Raw genomic sequence first — 25364 nt, 5'->3', positions numbered from 1 at the left:
CACATTTTAGAAAAACTCACACTAACAATGTTTCACAAACAGGGTTTCACAAAACCCATAAAGAGTTTCAACATTCCAGCGTTGATCAGTTCTAATCTGATCCAACTGCAACAAGAAGAATAGAAATTTATCAGTTTTTGTGTTTTTCCCAACAGAATAAAACTTCTATAAATCTATAAATAATATCTGTTGGGTGTAATTATGTGCAGCTCAGATTTAACTGGAGAGGATTAAACTATACAAACAACTGGATGATCCACCATGGAATATCGTCTTACTAAAGAGATCGTGTTTTAATATCCACAATCTCAGAACCACCATGAAATATTGAGTTATTTTTAAAAAATAAAAAAGAATCAATATTCAAGTCAGTCGACGGTTTCACATGATCACAGTTCAGAAAATGGGATTAGCTGAGGAGCATGCACACATTCAAACCAATTCAGTTTATTTCTATAGAGCCAATTCACAACAAATTTGTTTGGAGGCACTTTTCAAACAAGTTGAGTTAATTACTCAAATTAGTTTAAAAAGTTTCTAACTAAGGAAAACCAGCAGAGCATCTGTTAAAGTTAACAGATGAAATGGAAAATTATACAAGTTGGAGAGAAGTAGGACAAGAAAGTGAGGAAAATGGTCAGTTTTTTCCTAGCAGCAGCAAATTTATCCAGAGACAGATCAGAATAACCTGAGCTCTTAAACTGAAGCATCCTCAGGGAGAACAAACCACTGAACGTTTTTAGATCCCAGGAAATCAACTGTTTCAAACAGAAATGCAGAAATTACCAGGAAAGAGATGGAAAAAACCCTTCATGACTTTATTTTACTGTCTTCATCAAACATCTTGATCAAGCATCCAAACCTTCTGAGTCAGGACAGATTTAATAGCTGTAAACATGCTTCTGCTGTCATGACAGATAAAGGAATAATGGAGAAACGGATGTTTCAGCCGACCACAAAGAAATGGATCTAAAGCTGCGAGGGATGTAATATGATTATGGAAATCAATGAACGGCCGTCACTGAGCTGAGTGCTGTTGGATCGATCTGTTTATGCAGCACCAGTCCACACAAGTCATATACAAAACGCCCAGGCAGATACATGCAATAATCCAGTTCAGTCTAATTCAACCCTGTAAATATCATTCAGTCACATTTCTGTTCAGTTCTGTTGTAATGCAGTAAAAAGCACCAAGTCCATTAGAATGATAGACGCCTGCAGCCGGGCATTAGCCTGACCTTCACCTGCTGCCTGTTTCCTTCTCCAGCCGCCTACTTGAACACGGGCATCATCCTCATGAATCAGGGCCGCCTGGACGAGGCCAAGCGGACCTTCCTGACCTGCGCCGACATCCCCGATGAGAACCTGAAGGACCCCCACGCCCACAAGAGTTCAGTCACCAGCTGCCTGTACAACCTGGGCAAGCTGCTGCATGAGCAGGGGCAGCAGGAGGTACCACACCGAACCCAAACCTGCCAGCATAACCTGTTTCCACACAATGTGACTGTTAGAAAGGAAATTAGCTTCATGGAAACATCCTTTTAAAAACACTCTAGTTATTTGATAAAAGGTTTTGTCTCCAGGGTTTTTTGGACGGATCAGAATTGGTCTATTTTGCAAAACTGTACAGGAAGCAGTTTTTATGGATCGGATAATTAAACCACAAAGACGACAGGAAGTATTTGGAAGGTCACAGAATATTTTAAAATGAATTATTGCGAATTCACATGTGATTTTGAGCTTCTGATTTAATGGAAACACCACTAATGACAAAGTTTTGCTCACATTTGTAATCAGAAGCAGCTAGTTAAGCTGGATTTACATTATTTTAAAAATGGTGAGATATTAAAGTAAGATAAATTGTAACAATTTGTTATTAATTCTTCTCATTTTTAATGTAAATTACACTTAGCCTCTTTTTATTACCGGTTGGATATTGATGTTATACTTTATACAGCAGTGAAGATCAATTAGATTTTTTATGCTTTTTCCTGAAAAACGTCCTGCTACTGCGGGAGTTGAAGTGCTTTTCATTCCCTTCATAAAGGACGATTTCAAACCACAGTAAACTGAGATGAAACGCAGGATGCTGCTGACGGAGCCTTCAGGGGAAAACACTTGCTTTTATACGGACATTTTTTTAAATTGCTTCTGTCATAAGGGACGTTGTGTTTGCACAGATAATCCTCAGGCTGTTCTGAACAAATTCACTCTGTTTCATGCCCCTGAAGACCCAGTGGGCTCGGCTGAAATGCCCGTTTTTCCAATGCTGCACATTTATATTGAGCATAAGCAGTGACGCTGTAGATTCGATCACAGCTGTAGTTCTGCTGGTTCAGTACTTTATAAACTGTTTGCATGCTTGAACCTAAAACGGTCCCCATTTAAACTCGGTTGTTCTCTGAGGTCAATTGGTTGAAATTCACCACATCCACTGTACCGCCGTCAGTGACCAGCACTGTTCTGGTTGTGCTAACCGCCGTGGCGCGCAGGAAAGAGGCTTTGTGCTCAGCTCTGTATGAACCACCCAACCGGAGACCCCCGATTCCACGCTGGGTATTCAGATTAGCCGGACCCCGCCGCGCCGGAGCAGCTCCCCAAAGCCAGTTTTTTAATCTGGGAGGGTCTATCTGCTTTTTCTTACACAAACATCCCCCACCTCCTTTTCTCATTTCTTTGTTTCTTTGACAGGAGGCTATCTCCATGTTTAAAGAAGCAATACAGAAAATGCCAAGACAATTTGCACCGCAGAGCCTCTACAACATGCTGGGTGAGTTCTGCTTTTGTTTCACGATCATGAGAATAAAGCAATATTACTGTTCCTTTAAACAGTCTGAGGAAGCCTGGATTATGGTAATGCACAGTGTTTGGGTTGATACCTGTGAACCTGCATTAAGATAACACCTCAAACACTCTGCCTTCCTGTGTGCAATGGTGGACAAGCTAAACCCAGTATTTAGCAGAATATAATGCTAAAACGATGACACAGTATTTATTGGAAGCTAATGCTAAAGTGCTATTCTGACACAGTATATTTGGATGTATTGCTAAAGCACAATATTAGTTCAGCAGAAACTAATGCTAAATGCTATTCTAACATGGTATTTAGCAGAAGCTAAGATATAATATTATATAAAATATTCAGATAGGTCAATAACCGCCTCTCAAAAACAAATCAAAGTTATTCCATCTCACTTTGTGAAATGAGGAGTTCGACCTGAATGGGGGTGTTCTGACAGAAAAGCCTGTTTTAACAAGGCAGTAATAGATTTTAGTTAACATGCTGAACAGATTTAATCTGCAGCTCTGGTTGTTGGACTACAGCTGTACACCAGCTGTTCTCAGACTCATTCCTCTGCTCTTGATTTCATTATCTTTCCTCTAACCTTCCCACTTCTTCCTTTCAAACCTTTGCTGTTTAATATTTACACAAAGAGACAAACAGTTGAAACCTGGGATGTCTGTAATCCAGACCTGGTAATGCCCAGGGCTTGTTTGTGTGTTGGCAGAATACAATATGACAGAGCTTTGGAGATAATGTCAAAACGTTGATTAAAGCTCCCGGCACCATTAAGGGGCGACACGCCGTTTCAAACGGAGGCGCTGGGCCAGAGATCTGTGATTTCTGCTGCTTAGCGCCGCTTCCTCACTGGACTGATTTGCACATTTGGCTCTGGTGCTCATATCTGTTTCCAGTTTCGCTCACTTTGCTCCTCTCATGCTGTTTGTCAGACGAGCAGCAGCTTTCATCAGAGGCAGACCTGGGTGGTAATCTGCACCCTGCTGGTCTCCCTCCAACGCTCTCTGGTGGGCTCAGGAATGCTGCTCACTCTCAAACCGGTTCCCAGCTCCTTGGACTCGGTGTCACTTCTAATTGCATGTTAGTTTTTGTGCTTATCTCAGACACAGAACCTCTGCCAGGGAGCAGACCCATCAATAAAACAGGAGGTCAGAGATAAAAACCTGCAAGTAACAGAATCCAGATAAACCTCACTGTGCAGACACTCAGATTAAAGTTACAGCAATAATTATTTATTGGAGTAACCGCAGGGCTCCCTTATTGAATCCAAAATGAGGTTAAGGACTCGGGTTGAGTTTCAAAACTTTCATAGTAGAAATAGGAATATGAAAAAGAAATGACAGAATGGAAACCCTGCGGTTTCTGAAGAAACCGTTTGTCTCCTATAAATCTCAGTTTCTCAGCAACCGCGTTCACGATAATGTAACATAAATAATGGATCTTCAACATGATAAAAATAAGGCTGAATAGATGGAGCCATATTCTTAATTTTTCAGTTCTAACCCGCTGTAAATTTATATGAAATAATCCATTACTTAAGTCAGCAGGTTTTAACACACAGACTGTAGCTCTATTCAGTTTATTTTATTTTCATAAAACCCTTTCAATAAAGTCAGTTCAATCACACAAACCTTCAGTTCATTATTAAAATTATCTTAAAAATTTTTTATCTAAGGAAACTCAGCAGCTCATCGAGTCGCTGACTTACAGAATTCATTCCTCTGGACCAGCAGGGGGCGACGGCACACAATCATGTGCTGAGTCATTGACGTGACTCAGCATGCATGTAGCAACAGTGGAGAGGAAAAACCACCCGTTAACAGGAAGAAACCTGATATCTGATCCAGAACGTTTCAAACAATTATTCATACTTTTATCTAATATCAGAATAACTTTATGTATTTATATTTTTGTATTTGTCTGTGGAATGTAAAAATAACTCGGTCAGTCTCTGACTGGAATGAAACTTCCCTTTCAACTGAGTGCAGTGGCTGAAACATACAACACACATCAACAGTAAAACACATGGATGATGCAAACTCCATAACATAAAAGCAGAAATGCAACAGAAAAACACTGCAAATAAAAACTGTTTGAGTCACAAAACACAGAACCAAACACCTGCAATTAACAAAACAAATGTGAGTGAAAAATCAGCAAACACAGGAAGGAGAAGCCAACGAGAAAACGCTGCAAACTGCCAAAACAACTGCATGTATAAAATGTTGCCAACTCGCTACTTAATAAGGAAGTCCTCCAGACCACTAGAGGGAGTCTGGACTCAGTAATATTAGCTAAGTTAAGACACTGATGTTCAGTAATATTGAAAAAGACATGAAGTATAACAAACTCTTCCTTCAGAGTTTGCTTTTTTTTTTTTACTGCTGTTTTTACGAATTCACACATTTCCCCTCTTGCTCCTGTTTCCTGTTACAGAATTTTGTTTGTGGTTGCATCATTTTCCTTTTGCATTTGTTTTGTTAGTTGTAAGTTTTGTTTCTATTTTCTGGGATTGCAGTATTTTTAGGTTGCAGTGTTCTTGCAGCCCCTTGTTGCCTGTTCACCTGTCAGCCACCGTTTGAGGATTGTCACCAGAAGAAGAGCAGGAAGCAGTTTGGTGTCTTGGCCTGTGACTCTGTGACCCCTGATCTGACCTTCTGACCCCCAGGTGAAGCCTACATGCGCCTGAACAAGCTGCCTGAAGCGGAGCACTGGTACAGGGAGTCGCTGAGAGCCAAGCCGGACCACATTCCTGCTCACCTCACCTACGGAAAACTCCTGGCTATCACAGTAAGACTTCGTTTGAAGCATTTGGCACCGAAATAAGTAATCTGGATCAAACTCAGCTTTCAGGACATTCTCTAATTCAATGCAGCAACTAGTTTTAGCTCATTAGCTCTTATTTCAGAGTTATGTTTCTGTGGAGAGGTTTTTGCCATCACAATATTGATACTGGTGGAATGAAGCTCCAATCTTGTCCTGTGATTTTTCCACTTGTCTCTTCTCCACCATGCCAGCCTTTCATTCAGCCTGCAGCGCTGAATGAAAGGCTGCTGATGAGGGGATTCAGGATAGTAACTGAAGAACCCAAACTCAGGTTTGGGTTTCAGCTCAACATTAAAACGTTCTTTCAGTGAAATCTCATTCATGTTGCATCTTTGAAGAAACAGAAAACCAACTTCCTAAAACATAGTAAGAAATAATAAAGCAGTTGCTTGGCTTCCTTCTGCATCTCAATGAGCAGAAAAAGTTTCCAAAGATTCATCTTTTCTTGAATCTTTTTCTCTCTCTGTCTGGCCCTAAAGGAACAGACGTGAATAAAAAGCATTGTTTTGGTTCCTACAGAAAACTTCCTGAACTCTGAATTTCCCACCTGAACAGAAGTTAAAATTTGTTCCTTTTTAGTTACTATCCTGCTCCTTAAAATACCAATAACCATGCAGCCTGGAGGGAGGGAGGGATGATTCTGTTGTATTTATTTTTGACAAAAGATGGGAATTATTAGTTTGATGCATTTAATGACTGAAAATAAAATCAGATTTTTCAGTATTGATCACTGATCAGCTATCAAGTGTTTGATTGGTGCATCTTCATCTTTCTCCTTGTTATCATTTCTTGTCCATCCTCACTTATCACTCTTAGAATCTTGCAGGGAATCTTTGTTCTCAAAAACCTTAAAAGTTTAGGTTTATCATCAGTTTATCAGTTTATCATGCAGAAACTGAGGAGTAAAACCTCGAGCTGGTCGTTCAGAGGTTCTGTTCATCTCAACAGATCCAGAAAATAGATTGGCATAAATTCAGGTTTTTCTTTTTAGCAAAGCAAAAACAATACAAAAACATTTACATTGACATCATTGTAATACCAAAAGAAAAATGTTCTAATCTGAATATAAACCCTGATGTGTTCTTGAATAACCTGCTTGAGTTTAAATTGGGTTTTGAGCGTCAGGCTGGAAGAGTTTTGGTTCCGACTGTCTGAGCAAACAGATGAGCTGGTTTGAAGTGAAAACAGAGTTCAGACCTTCAGGACGATCATCTGAACCGTGTCTGGACGCCGCTGCCCATTCCTGCTGGCATGCAGCTCCTGATGGCAGCCTTTAGCTGCCGCCTGGCGTCTCAGCAGCGTTTGAAAAGATCCAACGCAGAGCAGGAAGTGGACCAGCCTGCAGCCCTCAGGCTTCGCTCCCAGTGGAACAACTCTTCACGATGAAGACACTTCAGATGCTGGCCGGGTTTCAGGTTCACTTCCCCGCGAGCTGCAGGGAGGCTGGCGGACGACGCTCAGGGTCACACAGAGGTCACACAGAGGTCACACAGGGGTCGGGTGAGGATGGTGGCGCTGAGCAGGTAGCTGACATCTGGAGCGATGAAGGAGTTAATGATGAAGATCGGTTCTGGGTTTCAGGTCACGATGGCGCCGCCTGCTGGGATGCATGTTGACATTTTTCTGTCATTTTCCGTCACTTCCTCGGCTGAGAGCCGACGTCAGAGTCAGAGCTACATCTGCAGCTCGCCTGATGCTATCGGGGATTTGAGGTGTGAGGAGTCCGCAGCGAGCTCGCCATGTTTGGAGCAAGAGGAAGAGCGCATGCAGCTGCTTTTCTCATCCGTCTTTTCAACCCCCTCTTGGCTTTATTATGCTTTCGATTTTCTGTCACAACACGAGGAAGAGAAACTAACAGCGGATTCATCTCAGGAATATTTATTTGCAAAAGTTTCTCTGTGTTTTTCTACCTCTGAGGACGTTGTTCTGTTTTTCTAAATCTGTTGTTATTAATGCGTTTGGGCCTTAAAGGCACCCATCCCTCCATCCAGACCAGAACAAAATGCACAGATGTGATGCTGCTCAGACATGAACTTTGACCCAGACTAGCACACCACCAGCTCAGAGCCTCCTCTGGTAAACATGTACCTGATTTTCAGATTTTTACAGCAGAAGATGTGGTTTTTAAATGGAGTGTAACTCACTATAGGAAGCTTTTAACTTAATTAATTTTAGGATCTAATTAATTAATATTTAATTAATGTTAATTAATGTTAATTAATGTCATTGTAATCAAAAACTATCAACAAACTAAGCAGCATTTTCTTTATGGGTCTACCAGAAACCGATGAATGCAAAGTTTCCAGTGGAAACCAGAACAAGCCTGAACTCATTTCCATCCAAACTATGTAAACATGAAACATTCATGAACTCAAGTGTTCAAACCAAAGTGTATCTTTTACTAAACAGCAAACATATCAAAGTTCATAGGGATGTTTGATTTATTAATGCATTCCCATTCGTTCATTTCTGCACATTGTCATTAATTTTAAAGCATCTGTCTGAAAGTATTTAACTTCACTCTCAGCCAGAACTCAGTGTTCCAGTCCTGTTCAATTCAATCCTCCTTAATCCAACTCCAGACCGCCTTAATCCAACTCCGGTCCGCCTTAATCCAACTCCAGTCTGCCTTAATCCAACTCCGGTCCGCCTTAATCCAACTCCAGTCTGCCTTAATCCAACTCCGGTCCGCCTTAATCCAACTCCAGTCTGCCTTAATCCAACTCCGGTCCGCCTTAATCCAACTCCAGACCACCTTAATCCAACTCCAGACCACCTTAATCCAACTCCAGTCTGCCTTAATCCAACACCAGTCCGCCTTAATCCAACACCAGTCCGCCTTAATCCAACACCAGACCACCTTAATCCAACTCCGGTCCGTTTGTCTAGAAAATCTGTTTTGGGGTCTGGACTCAGTTGAAGTGAACTATGGTTCATTTTGAATACATATGTGAACGCCATGGAGACTGGAGACTGCTCCAAAAGCAGGCAGAGGACTACAGCGCAGGGCATTCTGGGTAAATACAAACAAAACAAAAACACTAGCCTAGCAGTAGTGGGAGAAATGTCTTTTACCAAAGACAAAAGAGAAATCCTCCAAGTGCTAAAATCTGACTCCATTTTTGTTTCCATTTGTTGAAGAAGGAAGTTGCATTTCAGAGGTTTTTGTCAGTGGTTCTCGGTGCAGCGCCCCCACAGGCCAGGAGGGGAACAGGTTGGTTTGACTCAGAGCAGAGACAAAGAGAGCCACAGCAGCTGGAGGTGGAACAAATGCTGCTGTTTTTGTCTCCAATCGAACCGAGTCTACTGGGCTTTCAGGTGTTCTGCTTGCTCTGGTCAGTCTGAGCTGTGATTGGTTCCTTGTTCCAGTCTGCAGAGAGTAAAGGAGCTCTGTGCATCTGAAGAGTTTTAAACCGGCTGTTCCAACCCGCCCAGCCTCCAGTATCGATTTGCTCGTCTCTCTAAGGGCTGGAGTAAACGTTCGATTGAATAAAACTTGTGTGATCCTTATAAATATGCGAGTCTCCAATTCCCTGCAGATCCATGAAGTTCTCTGTGGCTCACACTCTTTCCACACGCTGTCCTGTTTCATCAGCCACACATACAGACATGCAGACACACACATGCTGGCCTCTGAAGTGTTCCTTCCTCAGATTAAAGCGGTAATGAAGGAGCCTTCCCTGGGCCAAACATGACACCGTGCACTTTTGACAGATGACACGTGAGGAGGAGAGAATAACACTTGTGGTTCCCATGTTTCATGTCCGTTTATTGGGATTTATTGTTGCAGCAGTCTGTGGTTGAGGTGGGGGCATTCGGTTCATGCAGAGGTATCTGAACTGCTGAGCAGACCTTGGTGTTTTCATAATGAGCAGCTTTGAGAAGTGGGTGCAGAAATAATGACGCTGCTTCTAATCCTTCTCTCTCAGGGGCAGAAAACAGAAGCTGAGCGCTACTTTCTGAAGGCCATCCAACTGGATCCCACTAAGGGCAACTGCTACATGCATTACGGTGAGATTTCTGTTTTTATTTCAAATTGACATCCTGACTTCTTATTCTCACATCTCAGTTATTTGATTTGGCTGTTAAAGACGTTCTGAACAAAGGCAGGAATTTAGACATTTTGGACGCCTGTTAGGACAAGTGTTTGTTGACCCTTTTGTCTCGTCTTCCTCCAAACATCAAGAATCTCTTTCTGTGTGTGGTTAGAGAGTTTTATGAGAACAGAGGATGATTTCCTCTCATTGTTCACTTCAGTTTGATGCGGACATGGAACGTGACAATTTCAGCGTCTCTCTTATCTTCCATCATTTTTAAATCTCTTTAAAACATTCAATTTGATTATCATGTTAAATAAATCATATTTTTCTTTAAAGATGTCTGCTGACTGTCATTGCAAAAAGCTTTTATCACAAAATATAAGAAACGTATGTGAATAAAGATGTTATAGTACAGGGTCTTTCAAAGTGGGGGCCACCATGAAAACACTAGTGGACCTCAGAAAGTTGCAGGGAAGATCAGAAAAAAAACATAAAAATGTAAAAAATAAATAAGTTTTTTTTTTACTGATGCTTTCCAAACCTAAATGTATGCATACAACTTCCATGATGTTTCTCCTGCTGTCCTTCTTTTAATTTTATTTTCACTGCTGAAAAAGCTTTTTTAGAAACAGAAGCATTGAAGTTAATAAAAATATATTCTGTTTATCTAAAGCCTCTAAAGCTGCTGAGCTTTTTGTGACTTCAACCAGTTTTTACAATCAGAAGTGGTTGAGAAACTTTCCTGAAGTCAATCAGGCAACCTGCTGAACGTCAGTGGGTGGTTCAGCGGTGACGGTGCTAACAAAGTCAAACAAGGTGATAATTCCTCTTTTAATTCCCAAGGATCCCTGAATCTGCAGTCTTGCTGCTCCTCCATGATCCCATCAGAGAAACACTTTCACCAAACATCCACTGATCTATCAGGCTCAGCTAATCTGCACTGACCAAACAGGGATGGTTTGTAAAGTTCCTATCTGGTGTTTCACTGCAGGCCTGAGCCAAAGTAAACATTGTCACTGCGTGTCCCTCTGAGCCGTCAGGAGGACCTGCTCATGTTTTAACAGAGCTGCTGTTTTCTCCTGCAGGTCAGTTTTTACTGGAAGAGTCACGGCTCCTGGAAGCAGCAGAGATGGCGAAGACGGCCGCCCGCCTCGACGGTGGGGAGTTCGATGTGGTGTTCAGCGCCGCTCACATGCTCAGGTAAGGCCTTCAGCACAGACCTCTCTCTGTCTTATTTTTGATTTCTGCGGTCTAGGTGCATGCACACAGATGCTGCACAGTATTTCAGAACAGTTTTCCTTGGCTTGCCGAAAGCAGTGTGTCTGCACGCTTTATCCAAGGGCTTACTCTATTCCTCCGCCTGCGTGATTTTCTTGGCTGGACGTTGTAATCCCTCTCTCTCTGAACGGTGGTAGAATCCAGAACTGAAGCTTTAACTCATCGCAGCGAGAGATGTTCAAACTTCAGCTGTCTCTGGATCTGAGTCTCACTTGGAAGTGTGTTTGTTTGATGAGGCTGAGCAGAAAACCTCTGAGGCCGGAGAGTCGGTGAACATGAGTCATGATTGGAAAAAGTGTCAAGACACAACTTCAACCGGCGGAGACATCTTAGTTAAAACTTCTCATGCGTCATCGTTGGGATCCTGCGGGATCTACACCGCGAACAGACTTCAGCGTAGAGACCTCTGGAAGTCTAAGAGTTTCCCAGGCAATGCTTGGGTTGAACTCATCTCCGCCTGCTTGGCATGGGGTCCTGCTCTTCTGCAGCTCAGGCTCTTTATGTGTTTGTGTTGGACACGGATGTGGAAAGACCTCTACTTGATGCAGACAGAAGTGAATCTGCGAAGGAGAAGAGACGAGATCACAAGGAGAAGCAGATACTTACCAGTGTGTAAATGTTGTTTATGGCTCTCTGGGGTTTTCGGGTTGTCAGTATTTGGATTCTGAACTAATAATTCCCGCCTGCCTCCTTTAGCGCATTGCTGAAAATGTGAATGTTTTTAAGGTTTTTGCCATTTTTCCCAGGTTATTTATTTGTATTATGACTGATATTCAGAACCGTTTCATGGTTGGGAGTTGGATAAAGCCAAATATTACAAAGCAGTTGTCATTTTAATTCAGAATAAAAAAAACTTTTAGCTTTTTGTTACAATGTAGCCGCCCTTTGAGGCACTTTTTTTCTCTCGGGTGTTTAAATTGGCCGTTCGACATAAAACCTCCACTTCCTGTAAATCTTGAGCTGATCGTTGGAAATTCAAACAAAGTGACCCAAAGCTACTTCAAAATAAGAGTCTGAATGTAAGCTACATTTTGACCAAAATTTAACCAAAATTTCAACACAGATATCAAAATTTATTGAAATAAAAGTTTACAAAACAGCCAAATAATTTAGAATTTATGAGTTTTCACAGTTAGCAAAAGCATGCTAAATGAAAAATTAGCTGTGATTTTAGCACATTAGTGGATTAGCAAAAGTGTGCACAGCACTGGTAATTTCCATGTTGAATGTGAAAACATTAAATTAAAACCAGAAGGTCTCTGACTCTGAGGTCTCTGACTCTGAGGTCTCTGACTCTGAGGTCTCTGACTCTGAGGTCTCTGACTCTGAGGTCTCTGACTCTTAGGTCTCTGACTCTGACTCTGAGGTCTCTGACCCTGAGGTCTCTGACTCTGAGGTCTCTGACTCTTAGGTCTCTGACCCTGAGGTCTCTGACTCTGAGGTCTCTGACTCTGAGGTCTCTGACTCTGAGGTCTCTGACTCTGAGGTCTCTGACTCTTAGATCTCTGACCCTGAGGTCTCTGACTCTGAGGTCTCTGACCCTGAGGTCTCTGACTCTGAGGTCTCTGACTCTTAGGTCTCTGACCCTGAGGTCTCTGACTCTGAGGTCTCTGACTCTGAGGTCTCTGACCCTGAGGTCTCTGACTCTGAGGTCTCTGACTCTGAGGTCTCTGACTCTTAGATCTCTGACCCTGAGGTCTCTGACCCTGAGGTCTCTGACTCTGAGGTCTCTGACCCTGAGGTCTCTGACCCTGAGGTCTCTGACTCTGAGGTCTCTGACCCTGAGGTCTCTGACTCTGAGGTCTCTGACCTGAATCCTCACTGATGTCGATTCGCTAACAGACTTTGACATCCTAAATGAATCTGTGGGTCCAGACGGCTGCCGGCTTTGATCCAGTTAACATCAGGCGCTGCTCACTCAGCCGTCCAGCTGCTGTCCTTGACTTTGTCAGAGGGAAATTATCTGCAATTAGATGTTACTACCATTAGGGAAAAACCTGCAGCTGTGGATCCTGATGGTGGTTCTGGAGAGAGCAGAGCTTTAGTTCAGATAAAGGAAACGTTGCTGCTGTTTGAAAACGAAAAGCCACAGACTTTAAATAAAACCCAATATTTATGTCTTGACTGCAGATCTCATCTCAGGTGTCGCATTTTTAGGTAATAATTCTGACAAACAACCTTTCCTCAAATCCTGTTTGTCACTGTGAAACGAGACGTTTTCTTTGTATCCGTATCATTTATTCGTTTTAATCTCATGACAAGTTAATCACGTTTTCTTTTTTCAATATTTTTGAATATATTGAGCTGCAATACACTGACCAGTTATGACCACCAGCTTCCTCCAATGAGCAGCTGCCTCCACCGTCATAGCTAAACATTTCTGTGTTAAAAATACTTTTTCATTGATCTGATGTAATATTAAATTTTTGAAGAATCTGAATTTGAGGTTTTTATCAAAATGAACTGAAATAAGCCCTGGAAATGCATCACTATGCTTTCATCCCGTTGGAGTGAATTTCTTTTAAGTGTCCAGTGAAACAAACATCCCAAACCAACTAGATGTGAATGATTGGACTGGACTAAAACTCCACAAGCCATAATATGTAAATCTGACTTCCATCCTCAAACAGAGTCGAGTGATTTGCTGGTCTGAGCAGAAAGCAGAAAGTTCTTCATGCAGTTCCTCCATGTTATTTTCTCCGTGACCCCTGGGAACCAGTAAACACTCCGGGTTCAAGGCCTGGGCCAAAGCCAGCAGCAATAAAATTGACTGACGATCGCCTCTCCCTGTTTTTCCCTTTTCAGACAAGCCAAGCTCAACGAAGCAGCCGAGAAGTATTACGGACAAGCAGCGAGCCTGAGACCCAACGTGAGTAAAACCTTGACTCACTATTCCTCCTCATTACCTTTTACTTTGATGGACGCACTGCAATTACAGTCAGACTGACTTTCCAATATCATTACTGGCTGTTCTGCCTCTAACAACGGGATCATTGTCAGTCCTGCTCAGAATAATGAGTTCTTGGATTTTCCTGAGCTCAGAGGTTTGCTTGTGCAACATCCATCAACAAGTTCAAAGGAGGGGCCGGGGTAAGCAGATTGGAAAGAATAATGATACGAACACCGAGCCGGAGGACGGGGATCCTGAAACTGAACGGAGGCCTGACGGGACGGGTCCGCTTGTCTGAGGGGGGGAGGTTTAGCGTGCTGTCATCCTGTTTGTTCCCCAGCGCTGATTGGAAACAGACAGCTGTGGATTGATGATCAAATACATCTTTACAATGTTTTACAGAAATCATAGTTTGGCCTTTTCTGCACACAAACCCGGATAAAATATGAAGAAACGCTGTCAAACAAGAGCAGGCAGGACTCCACAGAAGTCATGGAGTTCAGATCTGCGTTAGTTTGGTGGCAAAAATGTCAAAGTAAAGTCAGATTTCTCTCCAAACGTCTCATTAAAACCCAGAGAGCAAATGAGAGAAATTTGCCTCATCCTGAAGCTGCAAAACTTTTGCAATGTTTGTGGAAAAAACTATAAATCACCAGGTTCCCAACTTGAGGACATGACATCCTGTTGTGTTAGAACAGACCTGGGCATTTTAAGGCCCGCGGGCCAGATATGGCCCGTTGGGCATCCCTGTCCGGCCCGCGTCCCCCCAGTCAAAACAAAACACCGTATTTTCGTGTGCATGCGACACAGCTGTCTTTTATTTTGAAAGGGCTTGACGCACCGTTTATGAATGCACGTACGTAAATGCTAACGCACAGCAACAGGTGATGCTAGCAGCCGAATACACGATCCCCACAAAATGTCATCTCACGGTAAAAAAAAGAAAAGTTGATTCCAAATTCTGCATTTTTAACAAGGCATGGACAGCGAAATATTTCTTTATTGAAGTCAAAGGCAAGGCCGTGTGTTTAGTTTGTGGTGCGCAGGTGGCTGTGTTAAAGGAATATAATATCCACCGTCACTATGTGACCAAACAGAAGAGATACAAGAACTTTTCAGAGAAAGAGCGCGTCACTGAGTCGTCTGTACTCGTAGCCAAGTTGCAAGCTCAACAAACACTTTTTACAAAACGCCTGGCATCTAGAGGAGCTGCAGTCAAGGCAAGTTTTGTCATATCCCACAAGATTGCTAGGAAGAGCAAACCTTTCTCTGACGGAGAGTATATTAAGCAGTGCTAATATGTCCTGAGAAAAAAGACGCTTTTGAGAACATCTCCCTCTCCCGCCGCAAACGTAACGAGAAGGATTGAGGACATCGCGACGAACCTGGTGCTGCAACTGAAAGACAGCGTGAATGATTTTGAGTACCGGTATTTTTTCCTGGCTTTGGATGAGAGCTGTGACATACGGGACACTGCCCAGCTGCTCATCTTCGCGCGGGATCAATGCAGAATTTAGCATCACGGAGGAGCTGGCAGGCATGCGGTCAATGAAAGGGACAACAACAGGGAGTGAGCTCTTAGTAGAGGTAAATGCGTGTCTGGAAAGCTTGGGTCTGAACTGGGACAAACTGGTGGGCGTGACAACAGATGGGTGTCCAAATCTCACAGGAAAAAAAGTTGGTTTATTTAAGAGAATCCAGGACAAACTGGCAGAAAAGAACCCTGAGCAGAAATTAATTTTGTTTCATTGTATTATGCATCAAGAATTGTTGTGTTAAAAATGAATCATGTGGTTGATGTCGTAACTAAAACAGTTAATTTCATCAGAGCAAGGGCACTGACTCATAGACAGTTAGTTTCACTTTTAGAGGAAACTGAGACTGATCACCAGGACCTAAGCTACCATACAGCAGTCAGGTGGCTCAGTCTGGGAAAAGTGCTGAAAAGCTTCTGGGACCTGAGAGAGGAGATTCAGGAGTTCTCTGTGAGGAAGGGGCACGGCATCCCTAAGCTTGCAGAGACAGACTGGCTGGCAGATCTTGGTTTTACTGTTGATGTTACTGCTCAGATGAATGAACTAAATGTCAAACTGCAGACAAGGGTCTTTTTGTGTATGAAATGTACACAAAATGTGTTCATTTCATGATTTCGTCCAACGTGTCGTGGTGTCGCCATGTGTGTGTACCTCTTTAAGTTTCTGCTGTATTTAAAGTACTTTGTGGTACTTGTTTTCCCATTCATTTGCATCTGATTGGAGGTACTTTTGTGTTAGTCCTTCAAGTTGCAGCACTGCAGGTTCGTCAGGCTTTTTCCAACACTTAAAACCATTTATTGCTCATATATGCTGTTGATCAGTTGATTAATATAACACACACCATTTCAATTGTGGAGAGATTAAAAAGTTAAAAATAAATTCAGATGTGATGACGATATTTTTTTTAACTATTAATTTGTCTCACTTCAGCCAAACCACAAATTGTTAATTTTTATTAATATTTACTGAATATTCTTCTTAACAAAAGAATATGATTTAAATATTTTATTACAACAAGAGGTATGAGAAAATGAATAATGAGTCAAGATTAAATTTGAGTCATTGCTGGATCGGCCCTCCAACATATTTCAGATTTTTCATGCGGCCCCCTGAAGAAATTAATTGCCCACCCCTGTGTTAGAAGATGCAATTATTATGAATAAAACAAACTAGAAAAACTGCTAAAACTTGCATTTATCTGATGCTGTTAGTAATTTTTAGGTAAAGTCAATCAGAACCACTGTGGAAGGTCCAAACATCCTCATGTGGCTCGAAAGCTGCAGGTGGAAGACCCGTGTGTTAGTTCAGTAAAATATCAGCAATAATGATTAAGAATCCGAAATAGGAGGATCATTTCTAAAAATAAAGATTTAGAAGAATTCACCCCTGTATTTATTAGTTTGAAACTGGAAAATCGAGGAGATTTTCAGTTTGACAGACCGTAGTTTATAGAGAATGCAGAGAATTCCCCTGATGCAGTGGCTCCGAGCAGAACAGGACCTTAAAAACAGACGCGGTTCTGCATGAGTCAGGAACGTTTCAGTTCACCATATCAAAACAAGATGCGGTTGTGGCTCCGCCTACTGCTGGCTCAGCCTCAGCTCAACAAGTGGAAACAGATTGTTAAACAGTAAAACAACATGATCTGTGATTTTAATCATGTTATTGATTATTAATTCAGTTTGTTGTCAGCCAACACTTATACAGTAAGTATCCATGATGGTGTAGAGTCTTTGGCTCTGATATTTCTTCTCCGGGGAAAGCAGGCTGGGTCCATGATGTGTGTAGTTTTTACTGGACTCTCCTAGAAACAAAACAAAATTTTGTTGACAAAATTTCAGCAAGCTGCCTCAAAGTTTGAATGACTAATTTTACACAAGATATCTGTTGAAACAAGCTAATGTGATTGGCTTCTGATTAGGTTTTAGATGAGCCTCTGCTGCACCACCTGAACAGAATAATTAGGTCATTAAGGCTCTGGAGAACTGATCTACACAAAGAGGAGGTTATTAAACAATATCATTCCAGTGTTTTCTACCTGTGGCACATCTAAAACCTGCAGGACAGCGACTGGAGGACTGGAGTGAGACACCTGTGAGCTAACACCATCAGCTAGAGCTAACATCATTAGCTAGAGCTAACACCATCAGCTAGAGCTAACATCATTAGCTAGAGCTAACATCATTAGCTAGAGCTAACATCACCAGCTAGAGATAACATAATCAGCTAGAGCTAACATCACCAGTTAGAGCTAACACCATCAGCTAGAGCTAACACCATTAACCTGAGCTAACATCTGCCAGCGCTAACACCTTTAGCTAGAGCTAACACCATCAGGTAGGGCTAACACCATTAGCTAGAGCTAACATCATCAGCTAGAGCTAACATCACCAGCTAGAGCTAACATCATTAGCTAGAGCTAGCATCATCAGCTAGAGCTAACATTATTAGCTAGAGCTAGCATCATCAGCTAGAGCTAACATTATTAGCTAGAGCTAACATCATCAGCTAGAGCTAACATCACCAGCTAGAGCTAACATCACCAGCTAGCGCTAACATCACCTGCTAGAGCTAGCATCACCTGCTAGAGCTAACACCATCAGCTAGAGCTAACACCATTAACCTGAGCTAACATCAGCCAGTGCTAACACCTTTAGCTACCATCAGGTAGGGCTAACACCATTAGCAGTAACAAACCCCAAAATAAATGAAAAGATAATTAATGGATGATTAAAGTGAGAGTCTTTGTACCAAACTATTCTAATATATTTGAGAAAATGTTTCGATCTCGATGCTAACTGTAATCAGCGTTATGCAGCATTCGCTCTCCTTTCAGGTCGTCGTTTTCAAACAGCAGCAGCAGAAAAACCAACAAGATTCTCTCCTCTTCCTCTGTTTGGTCCTCATCTTCATTTCCTCTCTCTATTTCAAAGCATTCCAGTTCAAACTGGAAGCGCTGAAGGTTACAAATTGAGCAATAAATACTGTTCTGGCTTGACACAGTTAGCTTCATAGCACCTAGCACCATCTACCCAGGATGCATTGCAGTGGGAATGACACGGCAATGTCCGTGTGTTTTATTTAAATTAATAAAAACTAAACGTCCTGTTGAATGTGTCTCAGATAAAGTTTGTTGTGAGTCTCTTTGTAGTCGTGGCAGACGTGGGAAGGTGTTACCAAACTTTTTATTACGGCTTCACATCTTCCTACTCCACCGCAGCAAAAGGAAGATACACAGTATAATTTACTGGGCTCTTAATCAGCTCAGCTGTTTTGCATTAATCATGTTGCATATGCGCTGTCAGACTGAGAACCATTCCCAACCACGTCCTTCAGCAGGAGATAAATCCAGTTTGTTTCTCGGTCAGAACCATCTGTTCTCTGCAACCTGCAGCCTTTTTCCCTCTTTTGCCTTCAAATTCTTTCTAAAGTCATGAAGGTCAAGTCTTTCCTCAGTCAGTCTGCCATGTGGCCATGCTCTTCTGCTCTGTGCCCAAAGAGGCTGCAGCGCAGGAGGAAATGAGGGGATGAAGAGAAATAAAGGCTTCTGAAAACAGCAACTTTCTGCAGAATCTGGAGGAGACAGGAAAAAAGGGCATAAATAAAAAAATCAGATATATGAAGTGAGAAAAGCAGAAGATTAGTGTAGACATGAAGGGAGATTTATAGAATTCAAATTAAGATGACTTGGTTTTGCAGATATTTTAAAATAAATCTTTTTGCTCAAATACAGTTTATTTTGATTATCATTTTAAAGTTTCACATAGCAGTAGATTATACTTGTTATGCTTCTCTTTAAACTTCTAACTTTATTTAATTCACAAATGTAGACGAGCCAATGTGAATCTTCAGCTAATAAAGTTTGGCTGAAGATTCGGAAGTTTTCTGCTTTGTACCTCTGGTTGCTCACTTCAGTTGCATTTGAGGTTTTAAACAAGAAAATGAAAACATTTTGAATTTAGTTGAATCTGCAAACATTAAGTTGATTTCAATCTAAAAAAATAAGCATTTGTATTTGTTCAGTGGCCCTTTGTTCCCTGTCTGAAGCGAGGCTTTAACTTGCGCCGACGGAGTTGAAAGGCCAGGCAGTTTATTATTTTACCATTTGGTTGTCCAGTCAGGGCTTTTCACTCTCCTCTTACACCCTACAGTTATGATTAATACGCCATTTAAAACCACTTAGCTCACCAACTCAGAATAAAATGTGACTGCACTTTCAATCTTTAGTAAAAAATTAAAGTTATAGTTATGCAATAAACACCTAATTGTCACCTGGAGATGTTGGATGCAGAGTTTGTGTGAGGTCTGTTCATTACTACTTTTACTTCAAATCATGTCCATGTGTATAAACAATCCATCTCCAAGCATTATTTTGTGGTGTGGCCCTAAAGCGGTGAGGTCAAGCTGAAGGTAATTTATTGTACAAACAGTCTCAGAATTACTGCGGCCATTACGTCACAGAGCTGTTGGTGCTGCTGCTGCAGCCGCTGCTGCTGTTGCTGCTGCAGCCGCTGCTGCTGTTGCTGCTGCAGCCGCTGCTGCTGTTGCTGCTGCAGCCGCTGCAGCCGCTGCTGCTGTTGCTGCTGCAGCCGCTGCATGAAGGAAAGCCAGCGGAGATTCAGTCAGAGATCACTCAGATCAGGCCACAGGGTGACCAGTAACAAAGTTTATCTTGTTAGTTTGATTTTGAACTAGGAAAGGAGAATATATTATTCCTTTTAATTTTCCAATTATTAAGTCCCCCACATCTCAGTTTTTTCATTTCTGGGAGGTAGAAATGTCTTGTAACCCAAAATTGACATATTTTTTTATTATTTTGCAAATTATTCTACTCATACATACAGACACAGAGCTTTCCAAAAGTAATCACACCCCTTAGATGAGGGGTATTGTGTATTTTCCTGGCACGTTTTATAGCACAATGTAACTAAAGCCGTTTCCATCAACGTTTTTTATTTTGAAGTAAGGAAAGATTGATGGAAACAGTCAAATTTGTAAAACCTTGTGAGAGATTTAAAGGTTCCTCTGACATGCATGACCGAATCAAAACAACGCTGCAGGTCGTCTTTTGATGAGGGAAGAATATTATAACATGTGAAGCTTTAAAAAGTCGGTTTACTTCATTCTGACCCTTTTCTCATATTCCTTTAGGGTTTGGGTTACAATCTGTGTAGCGTATGTTTCATCTTTTTTTCTGATGATCTAAACAAAGCTTTCATCTTTGTGAAACGATGTTTGGTTTTAGGATCTTTTTACCAAGAAAAATCTGAAAAGTGTGTCACATATTTATATTTACCCCCCTGAGTCCTTTGTGACCCACACTCAGCTGCAGCTACAGCTGCTGCTGTTTGTTTAGAGTTAAAGGTTTTAGTTTTCTGCTACCTGAGCTGTAGCTCTCCGCAGCTCCTCCAGAGTTACCAGGGATCTCTGTGCTGCTTCTCTGGTTATCGCTGTCCTTCCTGTTAGTCCAGGTGGACGTCTGTGTCCCGGTAGATCTGCATGTCTCCTCTGATGCTTGTTCTCTGACACCAGAACCAGAACAGCTGCATTTATTCAGATTAAATTGACCTCAGCTGATTAAAGACACACCTCAAGGCATGTGGTCAATAATTACATAGAAAACACAGATTTCAAAGAACAAAATGATTTTTCTGAAATGCTGATAAACTCAGCAGCAGACCTGGAGCTTCTCTGCTGGATGAGGCATTTTTTCCACATCTCTAACCAAAATGGTGATCAGATGTTGCCCCTCCCTTGGCCTACATACTTCTTGGTCTTGACATGATTGCACCCGAGGCACTTTTCCTGTACTTATATCTCCATGACTCATCCGTCACACTGATTATGACTTTGCCCATTGGCACCAGCAGAAATAAACATCTCGAGCCACTTCAAAGCGCCGGCTGCTCCCTCTGACATCGATGGCCGCAGACCAGACGCAGGGACAGGCGGGGAGACGTTCTTCCCAAACGCCGCTCTGTTTGGCCGATCTGACAACGGGGCGCTCGTATCGCTGAGGCTCTGCTGTGACGACTCAGTGCTCCACTACGGCTAAAGAGCATATCATGTAACACTTTAAATCATCTGCAGGATCAGATGTTTGTAACAGAAGCTAAGATGACTGTGAGGAAATTCAGCGTTTGTGTTTTTTGGAGTTTTACTCCCTGCATGTCGTCACTCAGAGAAAAGACGATGACCCACAAATCATTCCCTGCTAAAATATTCAGTATGAACAGACAGGCTGCATTATTCATCAGCACTGATGTGGTGAAATGTGAATTTCTAATCTCATTAGGTCTCCAGTCTAAACACATCAGCTTTAGACAGTATGTCAGCTCTTTCTCAGGAAGCTCCATTATGTGCTTTTAGCTGATCGGATCAGTTCGTTTTCAGAATCCAGTCTTTTTTGGCAGAACTCAGTCAACATCCAACATACTGAGTTAGTAACTAGTAAATCTTCCAAACCCTCAGATTTTTCACGATTTTTCTCCTCATCTCTTAAAGGGACCACACAGAATTTGTCGGGCTTAGTTTTTGACTTTTGTTTCCAGTGTTGGACACACATCCGCTAATCCGCTAATTTGTTGTTTAGCGCTTTTGTTTTTTTGAAGCTCACTTAGATTCCCCTAAATTAATGTTTCAGGATAAATTCTAATCTGCTAATTTACTCAGTGGTTTGTTAATCTTTCAGTTGAATAAAGTTTGGGATGAAGTTTTACTTCTTGACTATTAGAGGTGAACATTTATGGAAAATTTGTGTCCATTGCTGTACAATTTAGGTCTCAAATGCTTCTAAAACAACAAAAAGCAGTAAGCAGTAAGTTTATGTTTTTTAGTGCCTGGAAAAAGGATGGTTTCAAAAAACTCCTGATTTAAGTCACATTCAATAAGCGCTCTACCGTAACCTAGCAACCCACGCTGAGCTCCAGCACGTTTGATCAGCTGGTTTTACCGCTGTACAATGGCTGCTGGAAAAGGTCAATGTTTTGTTGTTGACTTGTCATTCAGAAACCACTTGCTGCTTTGTTGTTGGTTGTGCAGGAGGCTCCACTTCTGCTTTTCAAAGATGTATGTTTATATAATTGCGTATCTGTTTGCAGCCATTTTCACGTGCAAATGTAAACGATGAGTTGGGGGGCGTGGCCAGCAGCGGCTTATTGAGATTTAAAGTGACAGAGGCCCTAAAACAACTCACTCTGTTGTTTTAGGCAGACTGAAATCTCATCGTCTAAGAATGGTTTTGTGCAGAAAATGTTATGAACATGTTTTGTATTGTCCATAGACTAACAAGGAAGCATAGTAGAAAACCTCAAGTAATTAGTAGCTGCTGTACACCAGCTAAATATCTCAGTGATAGCTGATCGGATCCTAAAATGGTCATTTGTTTTTGCTTCAGTACCCTGCAGCTCTGATGAACCTCGGAGCGATACTCCACCTCAACGGGAAACTGCAAGAAGCCGAAGCCAATTACCTCCGGGCTCTTCAGCTGAAACCAGACGACACCATCACCCAGTCGAATCTGCGTAAGCTTTGGAACATCATGGAGAAGCAGGGCCTGAGGACCACGAGTCCCTGAGATCTCCCGTCCTGCCCACACGCCATCTGCGCTCCAGACCCGGGGAGACGGGCGGCCTACGTGCCCTCGTTCTGTTTTCTCATCCCGGAGAGAAGGAAGAGACCGAGGGAGGACGTTTGGATAGACACGTTGTGTCGCTCTGCCTCCCCCCCACTAATCACCTCTGAGCTCTGCAAACACCTCAGGCCTGCAGCTTTGCTCAGGATTGCTTACAGTCAGGAAGACCCTGCGCAATATCTGGATTCCTTTCTGCAGATTTACTGCTTTCATTTTTTATTCAAGAATATTTCAAGTTAAAGTGAAGCCACAGGTTCATTGCTGCCGCAGAATGAGGTATGGAGAACACAGAGGAGAGAAAATTTTGGTTTCACTTTGTGTTTTTTCTTGAAAATGAAGGAAAGAAGGTACATATGAAGACATGGACACAATTTAACTTCTTAGAATTTAATTTATAGTCTCTGCTTTTAAACCTTCTCATTTGGTCACTTTAATCTGAAATTGCACCACATATTGATTCCTAAAGCAGCAACTGTCCTGATATTCAGTAAAAAACAGAAAAAGGGAATGCAGAGTAATTATTTCAGCACAAAAAGAGTCTCTAAGGGCTGCAGTTAATCTAACTAATCTGTTCTAGCAAGCTTTGAAATCGTCTTCATTACCAGTGGTATTTTTATTCTTCACTTCTAAATATTAAACTACCATCACCATTAAAAGCTGGAAGCTGCAGGTTGCAGATGGAAAGCCTTCCCAGGTTCCAGGAAACTCAACAGGACCTGGATCAAAAGAGTTCGACCAGCCAAAAGGAAATGCTACGCTAACGCTAAGCTAGCCTTAGCTAACTAGCTAACATGTATCTTTTATCCTTACATGGATCAACACAGTCACAGCTCGTTGAAGGGAAATGTTTAAATGCCTTTATGCTTAGGTAAAGTTATGTCATTGTGTTTGAATAAATATTAATATATAGCTGCCATGTTTTAGTACACAGAACAACACAGCAAACTGTAGCTCCATAACTGAGTGAGTTTGGCTTGTTACCTTACAGTAAAGGGTTTTTTGGTAAACTTACAGCTGTTCTTAGGTCTCGTCTGTATATATTTTGTCTAGTTTTCATATATTTGGTTGTTTTTGTCAGTTTTTAGTAAAAGAAATAGCACCTTCATTAAAGTTTGTACAGTATTTGTTATTATTTGTTGGCCCCAGTCCTATTCAGATTTATTGCTCTGTTACCTGTGATTAGTGATATCTAGAACCAGTGGTGGGTACTCTGGAGCGTTTTAGCATTTTTGCTAACTTTGAAAACTCTTAGCATATTCAGCTTCCCTTAAATTAATATTTTCAGATACATTCTGAAGCGCTAATTTAATTGCCTGTTTTGGAAACTTTTAGTTAAGTAAAGTTCATCATCTGAGTGGAAGTTTTTGTTATCGACTGTCAAGAAGTCTTCAAGTAGTCAAACATTTCACTTCTTGGTCTTATTTTGAAGTGTGTGAAGACCTTTCCACTTCCTGTCCTCACAATTGTTTTTCGAAAAATAAAATACAATGACTTCAGAGCAGTAATTAATATACATTTACAAAGGTGAACAGAATTCACTGACGATTATTTACGTAAATACCTTGAATAAGGTGCATATATCCAGTGTTTTTATATCCACTGACATTCTTCAATCACTATGCAGTGCAGCAAATGACGTTCATTCTTTACCCAGAATGCATTGCTGTAGTTCTACAGTAAACGGTTTAAAATGTCCAGTGTTTTCTGACTGAAGCCCGATCTTTAGGCAAAATTAGCAACAGAGTTAGCAAAGCTCAACTATAAAACTGAAACCATGAGTGAAAAATAAAAATTCCTTCGTGAAGAGCAAACCGTACTGTTATGTGTAATGACAAACTTCACCCTGTCGAGGGCGATGTACTATGCTGTGACACATGTTGTGTCATTGACATGTTGAGTACCAACATGGTTGAATTTAGCGCTTAAGCATTAGCTTCTGCTCAGTGCTATGTCGGTGTAGCATGTTACTAGAACTAATATTTATGATCAGTGCAGCTAACATTTTTAGTTAGCGGTGCCCATCACTGCCCAGAGCCAAACCCAGGTACCAGATCGGATTCCAGATAGAGGTTTTGTTAACTGATTGGGATCAAAACCTCAGATGCTTCCTGTTGAGTCGCCTCATCCAGCTGGACCATCGGTGGGGTATGGGGCGCCGTTTTGTGCTGTCAGCTTTTAAATATCCTGATCTATTCTCATGTTTATTGCAAGACTAATATAGCACATTTCTTTTTGATCTAGCAGGTCTGGGTTTCCCCCAAAGAGTCACTCTTTATGAAGATGATTAGAGTTTACTGGTGACAGCAGCTTCCAGCCTGTCTGTTTAAAATAGACGGACTGGAAGCTGAATATTGTTCTTATT

At 41.6% G+C, this 25364-nt stretch overlaps 1 protein-coding gene and 1 long non-coding RNA gene across 2 annotated transcripts in view; one reads left to right on the top strand and one right to left on the bottom strand.

Moving 5' to 3' along the window:
* Positions 1–24568, top strand: part of tmtc2b (transmembrane O-mannosyltransferase targeting cadherins 2b) — an 88478-nt gene extending 63910 nt beyond the window's left edge. The window contains exons 6-12 of the mRNA XM_044124689.1: positions 1268–1452; positions 2692–2770; positions 5469–5590; positions 9556–9637; positions 10752–10866; positions 13750–13813; positions 22766–24568. Of these exons, the coding sequence (XP_043980624.1) occupies positions 1268–1452; positions 2692–2770; positions 5469–5590; positions 9556–9637; positions 10752–10866; positions 13750–13813; positions 22766–22945 (827 nt within the window). The 3' untranslated portion in view covers positions 22946–24568. The remainder of the gene's footprint in view (positions 1–1267; positions 1453–2691; positions 2771–5468; positions 5591–9555; positions 9638–10751; positions 10867–13749; positions 13814–22765) is intronic.
* LOC122835539 lies at positions 17056–24650 on the bottom strand. The gene is made up of 3 exons (XR_006371326.1): positions 24564–24650; positions 20752–20891; positions 17056–17173 (listed from the first exon to the last, which is right to left on the bottom strand). It is a non-coding gene; the product is annotated as an uncharacterized LOC122835539 (long non-coding RNA).
* Between the last annotated feature and the right edge of the window lie 714 nt (positions 24651–25364).

Source organism: Gambusia affinis, linkage group LG08, assembly GCF_019740435.1.
Source record: "Gambusia affinis linkage group LG08, SWU_Gaff_1.0, whole genome shotgun sequence".
NCBI classification, from domain to species: Eukaryota; Metazoa; Chordata; class Actinopteri; order Cyprinodontiformes; family Poeciliidae; genus Gambusia; species Gambusia affinis.
This window is presented reverse-complemented; position numbering and strand designations above follow the sequence as displayed.